The sequence below is a fragment of the Natrix helvetica genome (assembly GCF_964273705.1).
Source record: "Natrix helvetica genome assembly, chromosome: 3".
Lineage (NCBI taxonomy): Eukaryota > Metazoa > Chordata > Lepidosauria > Squamata > Natricidae > Natrix > Natrix helvetica.
The window spans coordinates 138,498,670-138,519,133 of record NC_138549.1 but is presented as its reverse complement, the minus strand read 5'-3'; the positions used below and the strand labels follow the sequence as shown (position 1 = coordinate 138,519,133).

The window sequence follows — 20,464 nt, the reverse complement described above, 5'->3', positions numbered from 1 at the left end:
CCAAATTCTTACTTGCTCAGTGAGGAATGCTGGAGGAAGGCCAAAGGCATAGATTCACTTTCAACTTGGGATTTGGACTGCTACTTGTATGAGAAAGAAAGCTATCGGTTCCAGAAACCCAGAAAGCTTCAAGGTAGAACGTCTCCACAGAATTCAGCAAGTTTGCACAGTCTAAAATCTAGCCATTGTTTAATACAATTGTAAGAAGAGCTTGCTGCTTTTACAAGATTTTTAGCAGTTTAGAATCAACTTTAGGTAGGTCAGGCACAAGGAGTGGAAAATTAAAGTCTCTTATACATAGACTAAATCTTATTAACTGAAACAGATTACTAGATTTACACAGGCAATATTAAATTATATCTCTATATGGAACAAGTTTAAACTAAGTAGCACAGTTCATAAACAGATTTCTCACAGTTATATATTTGCTAAATTAGTTTGGATACCACTTTACTAAGAGGTGCATATGAACACCACACTTATAGTAAGAAGAAAACATTCTGAAATCCCCCACTTTGTGAACTCAACAACTTTGCTTTTGAAGAATTAAGAACACAGTAGCAGCAGGCAAATTCTGCTTGATAAATCCAGATTTAGTAAAATTGGTGAAATAATAAGACTTGTTAGCTATTACTTATTCCCATCTTATGAATTCAGTGATTCTGATTTAACCATGTTTGGAGTCAATCAAGTAGATTACAAATTAAAATTTTCACAAGTATTTTAAAACACTTTGTTATTAAACTACAAGTAAAATATGTATATGACATTCAAGTCTTACTTCTGCCTATTAGAAATTAGAATAATTACCATCATTGTCACATTTTCTGCTAATGTTAAGTCAAAAATATAAACAAGAGGTGTGTCATTCCTACTTTGCTGGACAGTTCATGAAGAGTAACAATACCCTTTTGGCAGGGCAAACCTGCCCTATGACAGTGGGAGAAACTGAGACTGTACCTCACATGTTCTTCAGTGTCCCTTCCCTCATAACTCTGCTTACTAACAGAAGTGCCACCTGTTCTGATGAGGAGTTTATTCATTTTTTACTGCCAGACTACAAGGTTAACATCTCTAGGAGCATCACAAAAATTATTTTGGCTGCTATTGCTTTATGCTGCTTAATCCATTCTAATTTTAAAGTCTTGTGACCTTAATTTTATTAATCAATTTTAAATATTTGATTTTTTGTATTCTAAATCTTGTATTTATAGTTTTTGTAGTAGGAGTCATTTTGTTTTTATTAATCAGTTAAAATGTCTATGTATTTGAATTTTGTAAACTTGTTTACAAAAATGTAAATAACGCTGACAAATAATGACAATAATAAAGATAAAGAAAGAAAAGACATTTTCTTGGGGAAAGCAGGATGCAATTTTCATAGAATTGTCTATTTACACTAAACTTGCTAGTGAAGGTTGAGTTCTGTGAATCCATGTAATTGTCCCATATCTCAAAAAAAAAAAATCTGAATGCACATTTGCTGATGTTTTTCTTTTTCCTTCATAATTGCTTGCAAATGATAGCAATTAAAAGCAAGCTACGATGCCAACAAAACTATCAAACACCATTTTGAAGGAAAGCTAGCTTAACTCTCCAGTTAATAATCTCCTAATTATAGACACACACACACACACATTTTTTAAACATTATGCCAATATAACCAGAACAATAGAGTTATTCATAATCAGCAGTAGTTTAGCTACTTAGCAGAGTGGGAAGGGAGAGCAGAACTTTGTATTTAAAGGAAAAACAAATCACACGGTCCAGGTTCTGTGAGCCAGTTTTAAGATCCTGAACGCAACCAATTATAAACAAACATTCCAATTTAAAAGTTTCGAAAAAACTAAAAAGGACACTTGGCTACAAGTTCAGAATTACTTCAACTGATTTTGCCTCTGTAAGTAGCACTCAGAAACCTATTCTCCCATTTTAATAATTTCTATGGGAATGCCACAATAAAAGATCTATCTTGGCACTGTTCTAAAAATGGCTATTAATAGAACATTTTTTTAAAAAGTTATGTTTCAGCTCCAGTTACTCAAGTCCCTAAAATGGTATATTCTCCCAAACCAAATAACAATATTTCAGTTCGACAAGAGCGCTGCAGGGAGATGAGAGCCATCAGAAAGATATATCGCTTATTAATAACGATCTTTCTTCATTCTCAAAACATTTTCATTAGAAATGTAGTTTATTTTTCACATTTCCGGGATTTATTAGTCACCTTTTGAAAATATTTTGTAATAGGGTGAATCATTCCTTTAGATTAGTTTAGTAATTGGAAATTAATGTGAACCAGAAATGTAGTACTGTACACTGGTACAATAGACCATAACAATTTATTTCAATGTATTAGCTATACTAACTTCAAATTCCACAATTTCTTCAAGAAACTTATATTCTGTTAGTTTTCAAAACATCTTATAAGACAGTCTATTCTATAACAGATGGTCTATATGCCATGCTTGCCTCAAATTAATTCAGTAATTATCCAAGATTTAATCAAGGAAAGAATTATCTTCCAGTTAGTTAAATTACATATCCCAGTGCACCAGACTAGAGGGTAGATCAAGGAGCATAACACTATTTTCTCTTTTACCTATTGCTCATTTCTGTCACTGATTAAGAGATAAGGAGTAATGTTGAAAAGTTAAAAAAAACTGGTAAGTCAACTAAAGAAAACTGGGAACTCCAGTTAGATTTTATTATGAAACCAAAACAATTTAGTCATTTGCCTCTCAATAAAGAAGAGTTTTTAAAAGCCTCGATATTAAGAATTTAATCAGTGTCATAACTCACAATATTCATAACCACTCAGTACAATCTTTTGAGGAACCATTTCTGAGATTCAGAAAAATTAGAAGCATCACTGCTTATAACATTAAGAAGCCACAACAGAAGCAAAAATAAGACAGTGATTGCTCCCTTTTCTTTTATGTGGCTAGTATGTGTAATGGAAGGAAAATCAACAGAAAGCAGCTTAGGGTAGCTTTATAATTCTACTTCCACAGTAGTTCTGTTCAGATACTGCAAAGCCTTTGGGAACTGGCTTGCGTGAAATCTATTCTGCAGATATTTATACAAAATGCTATTATCTGAGAGGCAGCAAAGGGTGATCTTAAACCTTCACCTAGTGAGCACTGTGGATTTCATAATACCTAAATAGAGCTCAAATTTACTTAAGATACTGAATCTGGGTTTTCCCATTGCCAAGCTAAATAATTTCACCCATGAGCACAAACAATCACTTTAGCTATTTCTAGCAAAATGAACCCCTTGTCATCTATTCAGTTTAAAATGCACCATAACATTTAAATAAACACAATCTCCATTTTCTGCTATATTTCAGATACACAAAGACCATACTGGCCTTTGATTCCTTTAATTTTAACAAGCATGTTATTCCCATAATTTATATAATATTTGTTATTTCCTATAACAAGCCTGTTATAGGAAATAACAAACCACTTGGTATTTCAATTGAAGATTCATTTCCTCTTTAACTTTAATTTCAAAGAAATGTATGGATTTGTTAATAGTCAAAGTGACACAATCTGCACAAAGCATGAGATGTCTGTAAACTCTGAGGCACTTTACAGATTGCAAAATTATGACAAGTCTTTAGAAACAAATTTAGGAGAAGGGATTGGCAACAGTTCAAGGAAGAGCTACCATGTCTGTGATCATGACATGATGCATGATTATTGGAGGGAGAAGAATGGCTAAAAAAGAAAGAAAGAAAATAGAAGAAGGAATGTAGTACCCTAATAAAGTGTATTGCTTGTTTCTTGCATTTTGAATAGGAACATTGTACACTACAGCTTATTTCAACCCCGACTTTCAATCTTACTGTTTAATCTTCTCTAACATGCAGAATCCTATTACTTCAGAGAACTACTGCTTTTGAAAAACTTTCATATGATGACAAGTCATGCCTGGCAAATTAGCTTTTTTTTGTACTTATGAACTACCCCAATCTATTCCGAGTGTTGCAGACTAGAAACAACAAAATAAAAGAAACAACCAGAGCTGGCTGGTAGTTAATTCCTAAATATCCATTAGAACAGAAAATCTTCAGAGATTTGCAAAAGGGATTGCATGCAATTTTGGGAGGACAGTATTCCACCGCATGGGAGTTGCCACTGAAAAGCCCTCTACCTTATACTGAAGACTGTATATTGTGCAAATGTTTGGTGTGGTCAGGTAGAGATAAATTGGCTCTAGTCTAAACTAAACTGATGCAAAAACAATGCAGCTACTTCCTGTAAAAGAAAACAAGCAAAATTGTTTGCCTGCAATGAACTGAATAATGACTTCTGCTCTAACACCAAGCAGCAAATTCTCGTAATGGGACGATCCCATTTCCATACATAGGAATTTACATGTCCATTCAGACATCTGTCTTCACAAGTTTTTCCCCCCGTTTGTTGCACAAATTAAGGCTCACGTAAATTCCTATGAATTAGTACTGTCAAATAAAATGACATTTCACATTTTTCTTCAAAGTTAGCCCAATGTTTCAAGTTTCAAGTTAAATTTATCCATAATTCTGGTTAGGAAGACAAACAGAAAGGCAGAAATCCACAAGTAGAACAACTTTCTTTCATCCCCCACAAGCCATAATCTTGGCACATTTGAGACTTTAATCACATTTAAAGGCAAATTTTAGAAAACAATTTCATTTCAATACTGTATAAGTGGCTAAAGAGAACAGTATGTACATGCAACCAAAATAGCAATAAGCTAAAAAAAAATGAGGAAAGAAGATCCATTCCCACTTGAAGGCCATTTCCTAGGCTTCAAGCCAAGATATACATGCTAAAGCGCCCACTTTTCATTCAAACACTATTATATACAGAGAAACTAAGGAAGAACATTTGGTATATTAGCATTTGATCACTTATAGCAAAATCCGTGACTTTAAAATTATAGTATATTGAAAGTGTTTAAAATTCAAAAGTAATTTTTGTAGGTTTTTTGTGACTTGAGACACAAGATGACATTGTCAAAGTGTATTTTATGCTACATTTGTTGGGAAAATGGTATTGGTGAAAGTTAAATATACCTTTCTATAAAGTCCCTTAGCATGCAGATAAATTATCCATGCAAAAAAAAAATCTAACTAAAAAAACAGACCACAAGAAGGCAGAGATAGGCAACAAATTTATGACATTATTTCTCTAAGTAATGTAAAGAAACAATAACTCTACTATGCTAAAGATATTATGGTAACATCCAAAAATGAAAAGTTCTCAAAGCTCTAGTAATGAAAATCAAGGAGGACAGTAAAAGAAATTGGACTGAAGCTAAATAGAAAGAAATCCAAACTAATAAAACAGATAGAACAAGCAGTCTTAGAACTGACAATGAAAATATCAAAGTCTTGAATAGCTTCTGCCTTTTAGGATCAATCATCAGCAGTAAAGCAAGTAGTCAAGAAATAAACTACAGGCTGGCATTTGGAAGAGCAGGGATTTACAGTCTTGGGAAAATATATTAGAATACTAAAAAATGACTATACCCACAATTCTCTACAAATACAGAATTCTGTGGGCCATAATATTCTCTGTGACACTGTATGGAAGTGAAAGTTGGACTTTGAAGAAGCAGGGGAGGAGAGCATTAAATTTTAGTATTGGGAAAACGCCTGGGAATATAATAAACAGTCAAGAAAATAAACACATTTACTCTCATTTGGATACATTACAGTATGTGAAGACCTAGGTTTCTAGAGAAGCTCTAATGCTGGGAAAGGAGGAAGGAGGGAGGGAGGAGATAACCAGTAGTGAAGTGGATGGATTCAGTTATCATGGCAACAAATCCATTCTTGGCAGACTTGAAAGACCAAATTAACTTTCTTCATTCAGACCATCTCTTCTTTAGAAATGTAACATTTTCATGGGCCAAATATCATAAATATGCAATGTATACAGAAAAAATGACTTATGACTTCGTTTACAGCAAATATAAATAAAACTTAACTTCAGCTATTGCCATACAATACAACATTTATTTATTTATTTATTTATTTATTTGATTTATAGACTGCCCCCTCTCCCCGAAGGGACTCGGGGCGGTGTACAGACACATTAAAAACCGTATACAAAGAATAAATACACTTAAAATCTAATTAAACCTTAAGGCTGTACAGGATGGTAAAAATTAAAAATCAACTTAAAACCAACCCCTAAAAATTTAAAAGTGCAGAATTGAGGGACTAAACTGGGATTAGGCCAGGCCAGCTAAACTAAACAGGTGGGTTTTTAATATATATTTAATATTTTTTTTTTATAATTTATAAATAATACTAGTCATCAAATTCATATGTAATGATTCCATTTTACAAGCTCCTAGTACAAATTAAGATGTTCTACTTTATTTAGAAACTTTAATAGCACTTTAACTCTAGGGTAAAAACTTTAAAAAGAAACCTGATAAAGGTACTGAATTAGAGTGAGGTTTCTATTGATTTTCTGATAGTTATTTATCTTTCTTGATATAGAGCAACCATAACAAAGCCAAAGCAATAGATCTTTGACATCACTCTTCAAAAGGTTAGTAGCATAGCTCATTCCCTTAAGGCGCTGATTTGCTTGGGAAGCATTTCAGTTGAGCCAACTGGATAAAATCCTATTGGAAGTTCAGTAGGAATCTTTGATTCAAACTGATAATCCTAGAGGCTCACATACTTTGCCACACAAAGAGATATGCAGCTTTGGATCATTTTCCTCAATAAAGATTTAATTAACAGCAGCTAGAATTGTATTTGCACAATATTGGAAAAGTAAAGAGATTCCTACTGAAGAGAAGGTGATTAGGAAAATATTAGAATGTGCAGAAATGAATACACTAACACTAGCAATTAAGGAGAAGGAACAGTCTGATTATTATATGATATGGGAAGCATTTTACCAATAGTTAGATAATAAAAAAGGAAATTGGAAATAAAGGAAAAAGACAACAAGAATAGAAAACACATTAAGGCAGAGATAAGATTAAAATACCAACTGATAACATGAGTATGATGAGAATAATCATGTTTAATGTTATTACTGTATTTTTATTACAAGATATATTATGAAGGAAATGAAGAGTAACATATAGTATAATTGTTCAACGTATATAATTTGTGGAAGGATGTTGCACGGAAATAGTTGTACCGAGCCGACACACTGCTTAAGGAGAGATAAAATGTTTATATTTTTAAAAATGGAAAATAAACAAAAAACTTTAAAAAAAACTTCTGACTGAATGGTGGGGAATGGACGGATTTATATTCCTTAGCAGTTATCTGGTCAACTTTGAGTCCACTTGGGGATTTATACTCAGGATCACCTGAATCAGAGTGCAAATGGGTTGTAGACAGGAAATGGGTGGTGTCATATCCTTCCTCCTCTGTTGAGGTAGGGCTATTCAATTTTAATTCAGATGGCCTCTTTGACCCTCTTTCAAACCAGTGGTCCTCTCCTACAGAATGTGGACTTTGCTGTCTTCAAATGATTGAAATAAATGCACTACGTACTTCTAATATTTCATTTTTTACTTCTATATCACTTGAATTGTCAAATTTGCAGTGCTTGTGTAGCAAAATGAGGAACAAAGCTCAAAGAAAAGACTGCGGGAACCCTGTAAAAATAGCAACAGATTTTCCTAGGCAAGCCTATAGTTTGGTTGTACAGGCAAAGCAGGGAGTAAATTCAAATTAAGACTTTGACAGTCACTTGGTGACTATATTCCTCTCAAAATATGACAAAATGGATATACTAAGAGATGTAGTCTGATATCCTACCAATAGTGTATTACAGGAAAAAAGATTTGCCAAAAACCTTTCAATAACATTTTAATGCCCCAGATAATTTCTGATTGTAACGCTATTATAGTTGAAGCTTCTCCCCATGTCCAATCATAATTCAATAATTGTTTTATATTAGCTACCTAAAATTATCTTTACTCTACCCTTCTAGGGATGTGAAAGTTATCCAGTATCACTGCATTGTTCTAGGAAATAAAACATGCAGAAGAAAGAGAGAGAGAGAGAGGGAGGGAGGGAGGGAGAGAGAGAGAGAGAGAGAGAGAGAGAGGGAGAGAGAGAGAGAGAAGCATCAGAATCCATATATTCACTGAAGCAGTTAAAACTATAATACATCACTATTTAAATAGCCCTTCTTCCAAATCAAGGACAAGAAATTCTGCTAAATGCAACTACTAAGTAAATTTTATGGCGTGAGAGCAACATGCAATAGACAGGGGCATACCTCACCATATTAGGTAGTCAATATCTCAGAAAACAGAAAGGAGAACATAGGCCTAATAAAGTCATTGCTCTTGAGAGCAACTAAGTTTCTGATAATAAAGCAAAGAAATGAGAAACAGATACCACACAGATCAGCAGAAGTAGCCCTGGGATTGAGAATTGGAAGGATTTAAGCAGGGCTCTTTAATGAAAACGGAAGTTTAATTTTCTTTCCCCAGGGAAATGTGAAATTAAAAAGAAAACAATATTGTATATACTTGCACAAACAATACAATTTCCTCCCAGTGAAACTCAACTAGTGGTGACTTCATAGATTATCCATGTAATTTTTTCACAAAACTGCATACCATTCATGCAATTCCCTTTTGATGTAAGTTATGGATGCAGAGTGTGGAAAAGGGGTAAGAAACAAAAAGGCAAATAAATTAAAAGCATCAAATAAGAAAAATACAATAAAACACAGCTAAAACTAATTTATACAAATGGCAAATATTCTACTTCTCCATCTTTGCAAGGTTTGCTTTGTTTTCCATCGTTGTTCACAATGTCTACATATTATTGCATACCCTGTTTTCCAATCTGAACCACTCTGCATTCCATTTATTTTTGTATATCTTTAATTCAATCAAACACTGCTCTTATAACATCTAGTAATTAAATTTCAAGTCCACTTGTACTCATGCCATATGCAGTATTTTCTGTTAATAGTTAAGGACATACAGTTTTGGTAAGCCAAAAGTGCAATCAAGGCCTATACCTACTCATGATACTCTATGAAAACTGTGATCTCTAACTTAGATACAACCTTGCAAGTTAATATATTGTTACCTACAATTCACAACACAAATATATATGCATCATACCAACATTCGCTCAGGATGCAGACCAATTACAATCAACATTCCTTCCTAAATCAAAACTCCCTCAGAAACAAATAAATGCAATAGGAGAATCCCATACTCACAGAAAAAGACTAGTTCATATAGCTAGTCCCCAACATTGTGTAGTCTAACCTCATTCTCATTGCAATAAGTCTGCTTACTGTGAATGAATGTTCTACTGCATAAAACTTACAGATATGTTTTTCTAGTATTGCTCCTGAATCAAGAACATTTTCCATATTTTAGTGTTCCAGATATTAGTAATTTCAGGTAGTAATTCAATATAGCATTATTTAAAATAATTAAGACCATTGCATCTTACAGATACATCACATTCAGAAAACTAACACTTTCCACAGTAAAATGTGCTTCTTCTGTATTTATAGTATGAATTTGAAATATTTCTATATTTATTATACATTTTCAAAGTCTCATATTTGATTAAAACTATTCTAAATTCTCTCAGAATTTATGGCTAATGTAAAAATGCAAAAGAACTGAATAAAAAGTTGAAGTTACTATATAATCTTAAAACAATCTATAACAGAATAAAAGAGTTGGAAGGGACCTTGGCGGTCTTCTAGTCTAAACCCTTGCTCAAGCAGAAGACCCTATACCAGCCCTGGCGAACTTTTGGCTCGCGTGCCATAAGCGGGGGGAGTGCAAGGGGGTCATGCGCAGGCGTACTGCACCCATAATGCAATGCATGACACCCCCGTGTGCATGCGCGCATTACAGGCCTTCCCCCTCTCCATTTTTTGCATGCTTTTTTCACCCTCCCCAGGCTTCAGAGGCTTTATAGGAACCTGGGGAAGGCAAAAACAACCTCTCCTGTCCCCCGGAAGGCCCTCTGGAGGCTTCAGAAGCTTCCCTGAAGCCTCCGGAGCACAAAAAATGGCCCAATGAGCAAACTGGAAGTTCGGGAACGGAGCCATTTGTGAGGGCACACGAGGTGCTGCCCTGTCAGCTGGCCAGCGTGCATGGGCGCGCTAGTCAGCTAAGTTCACCGTTTTTAAAAGCCATTTTTGCCCTCCCAGGCTCCAGAGGCTTTATAAGAGCCTGGGGAGGGCCAAAAGAGCCTCCCCCCCCCCCGGAGGCCCTCCGGAAGCCTTCGGGACGCTTCTGAAGCCTTCCTGAAGCCTTCGGGACGCTTAAAATGACCCTCCGAGCAAACTGGAAATGACTCCTGTTTGCTCGGAGAGTTGTTTTAAGCATTCCGAAGGCTTCATGGAAGCCTCCGGACGGTCACTGAAGCCCTCGGAGCGCTCAAAATGACCCTCCGAGCAAACCGGAAGTGACTTCCGGTTTGCTTGGAGGGTCGTTTTAAACGCTCCGAAGACGTCAGGGAAGCCTCCGGACCGTCCCTGGAGCCTTCGGAACACTTAAAATGACCCTCCGAGCAAACCGGAAGTCACTTCCAGTTTGCTCGGAGGGTTGTTTTAAGCGCTCCGAAGACATCAGGGAAGCCTCCGGATGATCCCTGAAGCCTCCGGAAGGCCTCCGGGGTGGCGGGGGAGACTCTTTTCACATTCCTCAGGCTCCTATAAAGCCTCTAGAGCCTGAGGAGGGTGAAAAAAGCATGTAAAAATGGGGTGGTTTGCGCCTGTTGTACGCACATGCGGCACGCCCGCACATGACCCCCCTGCGCTCCCCCCACTTGTGGCACGTGAGCCAAAAAAGGTTCGCCATCGCTGACCTAAAGCCTCTGAGGAGAGTTCAAAGGATTTGTCCATTCATCAGATGCTTCAATCCATCTTAAAGGGACAGGACGAAATGAAAAAACAACTGCAGGACTTAAATGATCAGCTCAGAGAGACGAAACAACAAACCACACGGAATGAACAGAGGATAGGTACACTGGAGGAGGGTGCGGTTGGGATGAGAGATGACCTGGAGACAATCCAAAGGGGGAACGTAGAATTTGAGAACCATGTGCTAAAATGGAATTTGAAAGGATGTCTTTTTTCCTTAGGTTCCAAAAATTGCCAGAAGTTGAGAATGAAGATTTTAAGGAGATTATGACCACAATGTTAGCAGTATATATTAACAGAGACAAACAACAGCTTTGGTGGGATATTGACCTGATTTATAGGATTAATTCAGCCTATGCAAGAACACATAATGTTCCAAGGGAAGTTCATGTTAAATTTCTTAGAAAAACCACAAGAGATGAGGTTCTAGGAGCTCAAAGGGGAGGACCATTAAAATATAAGGATGAAATAACCATTCTTAAACAGATCCCAAATAAAGTAAGAGATAAGAGAAGGAAATATTCCTTCTTAGCAAAAAAATTATACAATAATGGGGTTTGGTTTAGATGGCTGTTACCAGAAGGCATGTTGGTTTTTTGGGAGGGCAGTAGAATTAGAATCAACACAGTTGCGGAAGCAGAGGCTTTCACTAAAAAACACAGTGCTCTCTTAGATGACATGGGGGATGTTATACAAGAAACAAAGGAGGGAGGGGCTGAAGCTCTGCCAGTGGACGGGGGGGAGGATGCGACAACTAGAAGACTCAGATCACAAAAGTGATTTGAAACATTATTGCAAATGTTGTTACAATGTACCTTTATGGAAGTGATACAAAACAAAATGAAACATACTGATGATTTTGTGTTAAACTTAAAACTGCTAATACCTATGTAAATGTTGATAATTTTCTATTTTTTTTGTAAAAGTTGCGAGACCTGGCGGGGCTTTCCCCCCCCGCACAATGTAGCTGTCAAAATGTTCTATAACCCTTTAACCCCTTTTTCTTGTAAAACTTTTAAAATCAATAAAATTTGGACAATAAAAAAAATCAAATTTGACTAATAAAAGGCTGACAAAGCCAATTGAAAAAAAGAATTAAAATTTTGCCTACTTTCTCAGGGTTCTAACTGTTCTGCATTGTTAATCAACTTGGATGAAATTTTACAGAAGTAGAAAAATCCTATGTACATAGTTAACTCACTTTATGTTGCAGAAAGCATCCATAAAGTGTACCACATATTGGTCTAGGAAAGATTATTTGATATTTTTCTTAGTTCACATATCACTTCAGGTTGAAAAATGAAAAACTACCTTATTTTCTATACATTGGGTTTCTTAATAATTTATATATAGAAAATGTTTTTTGTATTCTACTCCAGTTATTTTGCCATTTCTGGTTTTGGCAAAAGCATAAATCTGATTTATGGTGTGGCCATTTCAGTTATATCATAATTCATCCATGTGTGGCTGAGCAAAAAATAAAACATGTTGTATTTATTTTCATAAGCACTGAAGTCTTATTCCAAAGACTCTGCCTTGCTTTTTTATGTTCTCAGCAACTTTCTCCATTGCCTCTGCCTTCATAATTATTACATATCAAGCTTATTACATATCAAGCTAATAAGCTACAGTTTAGTAAGAAACAAATATAAATACCAATGATCATCATTATTATAGAAGGGTAAGAAGACAATACCTATTACAATGGACAGAAAAATAATCCAAAATGTACTGAAAATGATTTAAAATCAAATCTGTTTCTTTTAAAATATAAATGAGTTGAAAAAACAGTCTTGGAAGCAAAATTTCACGTGATACAGCTCATGAACAAATATCTAGCTATGTCTCTTTGTTTACCTTGTCCTCCATTACTTCTTCAGTACCATCTATTTCTTCATCCTACAAAATAAACATACAAACCATAAACATTTCAAATAAATGAGTTTTCTTCATGGGCTAACTAAAAATGTACTCAAAGAAACTTACCGAGGCAGACAATACTCATTTTTATATTATTTAGACAATAGTATACCAGAATAAACCAGAAAAACGTCTGGTAAGTAATATTAATTAAAGCCTTGAAATTATTTGAATGTTTGAACATGAATCTCCAGATAAATTGTAAGTTAGTTGATTGCAAAATGTGTTTAAAACACAATGAAAATTATTTTTAGAAAAAGCTCTCTGAAGAATATTTGGAACAGTTGCTAGATATACCTTATCCCTGTATCTCTTATCATAAATTAGTAGCAACATGCTATCAATCTGCAAGGTCTTGTTTCATTACTCATTTGAACAGTTGTTTCATTACCCATTACCCTATAAGTTTCATTCTAACATGTTTCTATTTCTCCACACTGTGAGTTGGATGATAGTAATTTCTGGGACTTGTTGGTGGTTACTGATGTGCAACAACATATTAAATAGTTCATAAGCTTTTAAACCAGCTAGAGAAATTTGACAAAACCTTTTCAAAATTCATCTTGGGTTCTCAGGAGATTGCAAAGAATTTGAGCATTATACCCAGTAGTTCAGCTAAGGAACCATTGATTTAGCTATATTCTAGATAAGATGATGGGCAAAACAGTACAAATACATGACTGCAATGAACATTTAAAAGTTTGACAGATTAATTTGCAGCAAAATCTCTTTTAAATTTAATTTTACAGGATATTGGGATTTTAAGTTTTGTATATTCTGATTTATTTATTTAGCTGTACAGTTTGGCATATCTTTTATCCTCCTCACATATACATATATATGTATCTATTTATTTAATAATTGTAACTTGTTGTATTTTTGCTTCGGACTGTACACCGCCCCGAGTCCCTTTTGGGAGAGGGGGCGGTCTATAAGCGCTAATAAATAAATAAATAAATAATAAATAAAGCTCTTGTGAATCAATTACTTACTTAAATATGCATTCAACAGTACTATATTGTTATTTTAATTAGGCTTGTACACAGTAACCAAACATTTGGCATCTTGTTTTGTTTTTTAATCAATTTCATTCCTACCGTTAGAATAAACATTGTAACAATTATAATTTCACTTACATACACTGAAGGTCTTTTGTTTCCATTTTAAAATTACATAATGCCCTATGTCCTTAACAATTAGGTAGGGCTATATATCTCATCCACTATTCATCCCAGTGGATCTGAATTTAATCTTTCATTCTTTGGTTTCATGTATGAATGACAATACCTACATCCTTTGTAAAGAAAGAGATTCCAGTGCCTCTCCGTCTCTCTTTTGGTCGCCGTCTCTCTCTTACTGACTGCTTGTTTGAAGTTCTGTCATCCAGGTCCTGATCTTCGTATTCTGTTAAAAGGAACAAAGCTTTAGCAAAAAATAGTAATTTATTCAACCATGGGACCATTTTCAAAATAAGGCAAGATAATACTCATGCAGAGAGATTTGTTTAGCTTCATCAGCTACCAATCTATACCAATCTATATTTAAATGTTTAACACCAAACACCAGTGGGTCTATCAAATAGAGGTAGTCCTCAGTTAATAACCATTTGTTCAGTGACCATTCAAATTTACAATGGCAACTGCAGTCACTTGACTGTGACTGCATCTTTTCCTGCTGGCTTCCTACAAGCAAAGCCAATGGGGATGCTGACAGGAAGATTGCCAGTTGCTTGGGTAAGTTTCCTCCACCCATACTCACCTTGTGCCTCACTCCCTTGGACACTTTCTCCCATCTGTCAACAGCCACTCCAAACCCTAATGTACCAGTGTCGCATCTCCCTACCACCTATGGACCTTTTGTTCCCTCTCCCCCTGACAATCACTTACCTGCCTGCTGGCAAGCCTCTCGGGACTTGCAACTTCCTGCTGGCTCCCCCACCAACTTTGGTTGTTGGAAGGCAGCAGGACAAGGAGATGCTTGCATAGTGACCAAAAGCAATGGGTACTTAAGGGATTGCTAAGCAATGACATAAAGCTTTATGACTGCATTACTTAGAAATTCTGGCCAAATTGCCATCATAAATGAAAACTATCTATAGTGGATTCAAATATTGCAAGAGATTACTGATTCAAAAACAGAGATGGAGAAGAATTACTACTCTTCCCAAAGAAAAGGTGCAAGATTTACCCCAAATAATTGTAAAAAAACACTTGAAGAAAGGTATCCCCTCCCCTCACTGATGGGCTGGTATATTTAATATGTCTCTCATATAGGCATCAATTCAAACAGTTATAAAATACAGCAATATAAGAAGTAAATACCATTTTTCTCCATGTTGCCAGCTGATGTGCTTTGGTAATCTGCTGAGCTTAATGAATCAGAAGATGCAAATCTACTTGTCTTGGGCATGTGAGAACTTGAATAAAGACTGGAAGTTAATGAAGGAGAGACAGCAGTTGTAGGTTTGTCTTGTTGTGCTAGGTATCTCAATCGAAGACCAGAAGACTGGAGGCAAGGCAGAAATATATAAAATTACTTGTGATATAAATAAAATTGGTTAACTAGAACTTTATCCTCCAAAAAGCAAAAATGGGCCTTGGCTGACATTAAAAGGGGATAAGATACATTCATGGAAGAAAATATTAATAGTTTTGATGGCTATATGTCATTTCTAGCATCAGAGCTGGTTTGATATTATAATATAAGTTAAGAGGGTACTATTATACCCATTGTCTACTTCCGGGTTTCCCATAAGCACCTGGCTGACTTTCCTCTGATCTGGCAGAACTCTTAAATTATAATAATTATTGTTCACTTCTTCTGCAGAAGCCATTTAATGACATTTAAAAGGTATTTATCAAGTTCTGACATCTGGCCCTGCCCTTGAAATAAAATGTCAACACTGCAAAGACAGATTTGTTTCAACAAGTTATATTTGGACAGATTGTCGAGTCATTCTGAATACCAGTATAATCAAATCTGCTGATTTAAGGTGTATATGTCTTCACAAAGATCCATTGCTATGGTATAAAAATAAAGACAAACATTACAGAAGTGAACAGCTACCGTGTTTCACCCAAAATAAGACAGGGTCTTATTTTCTTTTGCCCCACAAAATATGGCCTTCGGCTTATTATAGGAGGTGGGCTTATTGTTTTGGGGTTGCCGGGCAGCTGTTCCCTTGCGAACGGGCTTCCGAAGAGCTGGGCACAGCAAAGGCACGTGGTACTCTGCCTGCTCCCCAGCTCCCGTGGCTTGGCACATTCGGGATATCCCCTAGGTCAGTGCATGGAGCTCTGCCTGGCTGGAGAAGGGGGTTGCGCGAGCGCCTGTTCTGCCCCTAGCAAGCATGCCTCCCAGCCTCACCATGCCCTGGCCAAACTCTCCCTGCAGGGCCAGGGCGCTGCTGCTGCTGCGCTCCGAGCATATCTTCTTCTCCGGCTTCCAAACTCCAAAACTCATCTGCCGAGTCTTCCAGCAGCGGCCGCTCTAGGAATGTGCTCTATGGCTGCTGGAAGACTCTCTGTCCGGAAGATTCTCTGTCCGGCAGCCGGCCCACAACCATAGAGAGCACTCCTAGAGCGGCCGCTGCTGGAAGACTCGGCAGACAAGTTTTGGAGTTTGGAAGCTGGAGAAGAAGTTATGCTAAGAGCGCGCCGGCGGCTGGGCCAGGGCATGGTGAGGCATGCTTGCTGGGGGCGGAACAGGCACTCGCGCAACCCCCCTCTCCAACCGGGCAGAGCTCCATGCACTGACCTAGGGGGTATCCCTAATGTACCAAGCCGCAGGAGCTGTGGGGTGGGCAGAGCACCACATGGCTTGGCGCCTTAGGGATACCCCCTAGGTCAGTGAATGGTGCTCTGCCCAGCTGGACAGGGGGTTTGCCGGGTGGCTGCTCGTGAGTGTGGTCACCTCATGGCTGCTTCCCCCTTGAGGCTGTGCCTGGCTCTTCGGGAGCCCATTCGCAAGGGAGCAATCGCCCGGCAACCCCCCCCCGGCCAGGCAGAACACCACTCCCCAACCTAGCGGTATCCCGAAGGCACCAAGCAATGTTAGTGCCTTTACGCCCCCCCCCCCCCCCCCGGCTTGGCACCTTCAGAATACTGCTAGGTCGGTGAACGGAGGGGTGGTTGTCCAGGAGGCTTATTTTTGGGGGTGGGTTTATGTTTTTGCCCACACGAAAGATGTGGCAAGGCATTAGTTTCAGGACAGGTCACATTTTCGGGGAAACATGGTATTTCTTTTAATAACCATCTTGTAAAAAAGACGGGATACAAATTAAATACATACTTTCCCCTTCAAATTCAAATCTGTTACTCATCAAATGCCATATTTTTTTTTGGGGGGGGGGAGGTTTTATGTATGGCTTTACTTGCCTCTTCATCCAAGTTTCTAGTCCATGGTGCGTTGACCTCCCTGGATTCTCTTCTGGCAATATCTTCTTGTTTTCCACCACTTCCCTCACTTGTTCTGAGGCGGTCTGACCTTTCACTAGGCTGTTCCTGAGTAAACCGCTCTGCACGAGACTGGCTAAACGTTCTCTCTGCCTCCTGCAGGTCTGTAAGTGTTATACCCTGGGAAATAAGACAGTCCTTGTTAATGTGGTGTCTCTTTATAGCGTGGGTCCCCAACCCCCAGTACCCGTCTGTAGCCTATTAGAAACTGGGCTGCACAGCTGGAGGTGAATGGCAGGTGAGCAAGCAAAACCAAAATAACAACCGCCACCCTGATCCATGGAAAAATGTCTTCCACGAAACCAGCCCCTGGTGCCAAAAAAATTGGGGATCACTACTTTACAATTAATAAAAATCCCATCATAAATTATTCTTCCCATAGTCAATAAGCTTGGTAAAGTTCTAATCAAGTGATGGTCTGATAATTAGTAAACTCAAAGTTAGGAATGAGTACTTCAAAGTATGCTAACTTAATTATCCATTAAATATAGCATTTCCAAATATGAAGTAATGGCAAATAAATATTTCTTCTCTGATGAAAAATAATTAGCTTTATAAAAATAACAATTTCATTATCACTTATAACTTGTTAATAATAGTCTTTCTTGAAAATAGATATAAATTTTGAGAAATAATATAAATTTATTTAAAGCAGGTCTTTTAATGGCCAAAGATGTATAAGAAATGTTCCATTCTGGAGTGGATTAAGAGAAAAAACTATGCAGGACAAGTTAAATAATTTAGAGATCATATTACCTTCTTCTGTAGAAGTTATATTTCTCACCTGGGTAGATCTGCGAGTCTGACGAGCTTGCCTAGACCGAGCTTTCCTTAGAGATTCTGCTTCTTCATCCCTTACAGGTGTCAGATAGGACCTAAAATATAATAATTTTTTAAAAAAACCCTTTAAACAGAAAAGTAGCTTATGCAAATAAGAATTTCTGCTTATTCAAACAGTTGAGTTTTTCATCTGCTGCAGGGTGTAAAGAGGGGTACCTTATGTTGAAAATAAAACATATGGGCAATTTAATTACTGAGTTTGTATAATTAGAAGGAATAAATAGATACGCTAATTTTTTTAAGTAACCTGCATGTAATTCTATACATAAAAGTATAACAAGGAGATAATCTTGATGGGCTGCTACAATAAACATACGCAAAATCAGGAATCAGAATCCAGTCATTGACAAACACTAAGAAGTTTTAGCAGACATACCGCAATGGACTTTGGCCTAGGGCCTAGAGGTGGCATGCGGAACCACATTTGCTGGCATGCCAGCAGTCAACTCCAGTGTGCATGCACACACTGGCCAACTGATTTTCGGCCTTCTGGAAGGCTGGGGAAAGCCATTTTTGCCCTCCCCAGGTTTCAGGAAAGCCTCCAGAACCTGGGGAGTGGTTGTGCACACATGGGCGAGGGGGCGATATCATGCGCGCAGGCGCTGGTAGGCGGGGAGGATTGAATTGATGTGGGTATGAATGCACGTGCAATAGCGCGCACGCACAATTTTGGCACACCATAAAAAAAAGGTTCGCCATCACTGGCCTAGAGATTCACTACAGTATAATAAAGCAGGATAAAATTACAAACAGTAATGGAATTGAAATGCCAAATGGCCACACCATCAGGAGCCATCATGATGAAGCCTACAAGTGTCTGGGCATTTTACAATTGGATAGCCTCAAGCACAGACAAGTTAAAAATGTGGTTTATAAAGAATACATTCAAAGACTAAGAAAACTGCAAGAGAGAAAATGGAATGCCGCAAACACCATCAAAGCCTTTCATACCCGGGCCACGCCTGTGATATAATACACTGTCAATACAAGCCATTGTTGATTCCAGGCAACTGCTTAGACTAGCCCTGCAGTTTTCCTGATAAGACTTTGGAAATGATTTGTCATTGTCTGTTTCCTAGAACTGAGAAAGTGACTTGCCCAAAGACACCCAGGTGGATTTGTGCCTAAGGTGCGGCTGGAATTCAGAGTTTCCGGATGCCTTAACCACTACAGCTTCCTTAAAATTGATACAGAATTTTAAGAATTGATTGATAATATATAATTTTGATTCACCTTGAATTAAATTAAATTGAAAAAGTATACATGAGCTATGTTTTAGCTATAGATGGGGAGGGGGGTGGAATTTAATAAAAATTGCTAATCTACTTTAATTTAGCAAAAACATAAATTGGAAACTCTATATATTGGTATTTTGTCCCGTTGTGTTTTGCTTCCTTTTATGTTAGGTACAGTATATTTGAATCAAGAGGGTACATTATTGATTTCTTATAATGGCATATTTTGGGATATTTGACTATATAAAGATCATTACTGCATGTAAATCCATTATGTGACAAAGGCTTGAATCCTTGGCCTAATTTTTCCTTGCTCCAAGTTTCTTTCCTGTTTTTTTAAACATAATTATATCTTATCACTACTACTAGGAAAATAGTGTAGAAATTATTGTATCTTGTTTCAACAGTGTCTTGCACTTAATTTTTTGAATAAATATTGACATTCAAGTTTTCAAATAGATCACCGCCTTCTTTTTCAGAGCACCCACCAAAATAAAGGTTAGTCATGACACAGAAACTGAGATATTAAAAGGAAAACGTAATAATTGTTGGAGCTTATGGGAAAAGAGTATATAGGTGGTCCTCAACATACGAACACAATTGAGCCCAAAATTTCTGTTGCTGAGCGAGACAGTTAAATGAGGTTTGCTCCGTTTTATGACCTTTCTTGCCACAGTTATTAAGTGAATCACTGCAGCTGTTATATTAGTAACATGGCTGTTAGACATCCGGGTGTGAGTCCCTTGTCGTGAGATGGGGCCCAGGGAGGCAGTTGGGCCTGCTGATAGTATACCTGGCTCCTCGCTATACGTCAGCGGCCCTGCCTGAACTCCTTGAGCTGATCTCATCGGTGGCGGTTGAGACCCCCAAACTTTTAGTGATGGGGGATTTTAATCTGCCGTCGATGGGAGAAGCATCTGAGGGGGTTCGGGAGTTCATGGCTTCCATGACAGCCATGGACCTGACCCAGTTAATTCAGGGCCCTACTCACGAGGGAGGCCACACGCTGGATCTTGTCTTTGTCTCTGGCCAGTGGATGAGTGATCTGGGAATAGGGGATCCAGCCATTATTCCCCTGTCATGGTCGGATCACTCACTTCTCCGGCTGGACTTCCCTGGTGCTACC

The 20,464-nt window shown here is 37.5% G+C and overlaps 1 protein-coding gene across 11 annotated transcripts in view; it reads right to left on the bottom strand.

Annotated features, from left to right (window-relative positions):
• The window catches only part of PPP1R12B (protein phosphatase 1 regulatory subunit 12B), a 126,923-nt gene that overhangs the window by 47,676 nt on the left and 58,783 nt on the right, over window positions 1-20,464 (bottom strand). For all 11 annotated transcript variants that reach the window (XR_014174928.1, XM_081947509.1, XM_081947514.1 and 8 more), the window contains 5 exons: window positions 18,048-18,138; window positions 17,186-17,383; window positions 15,131-15,314; window positions 14,101-14,213; window positions 12,747-12,788 (listed from right to left, as the gene is read on the bottom strand). Coding sequence is in view for 10 of the 11 variants with exons in the window: in XM_081947509.1 (XP_081803635.1) it covers window positions 12,747-12,788; window positions 14,101-14,213; window positions 15,131-15,314; window positions 17,186-17,383; window positions 18,048-18,138 (628 nt within the window). In the remaining variant the exon portion in view is untranslated. The remainder of the gene's footprint in view (window positions 1-12,746; window positions 12,789-14,100; window positions 14,214-15,130; window positions 15,315-17,185; window positions 17,384-18,047; window positions 18,139-20,464) is intronic.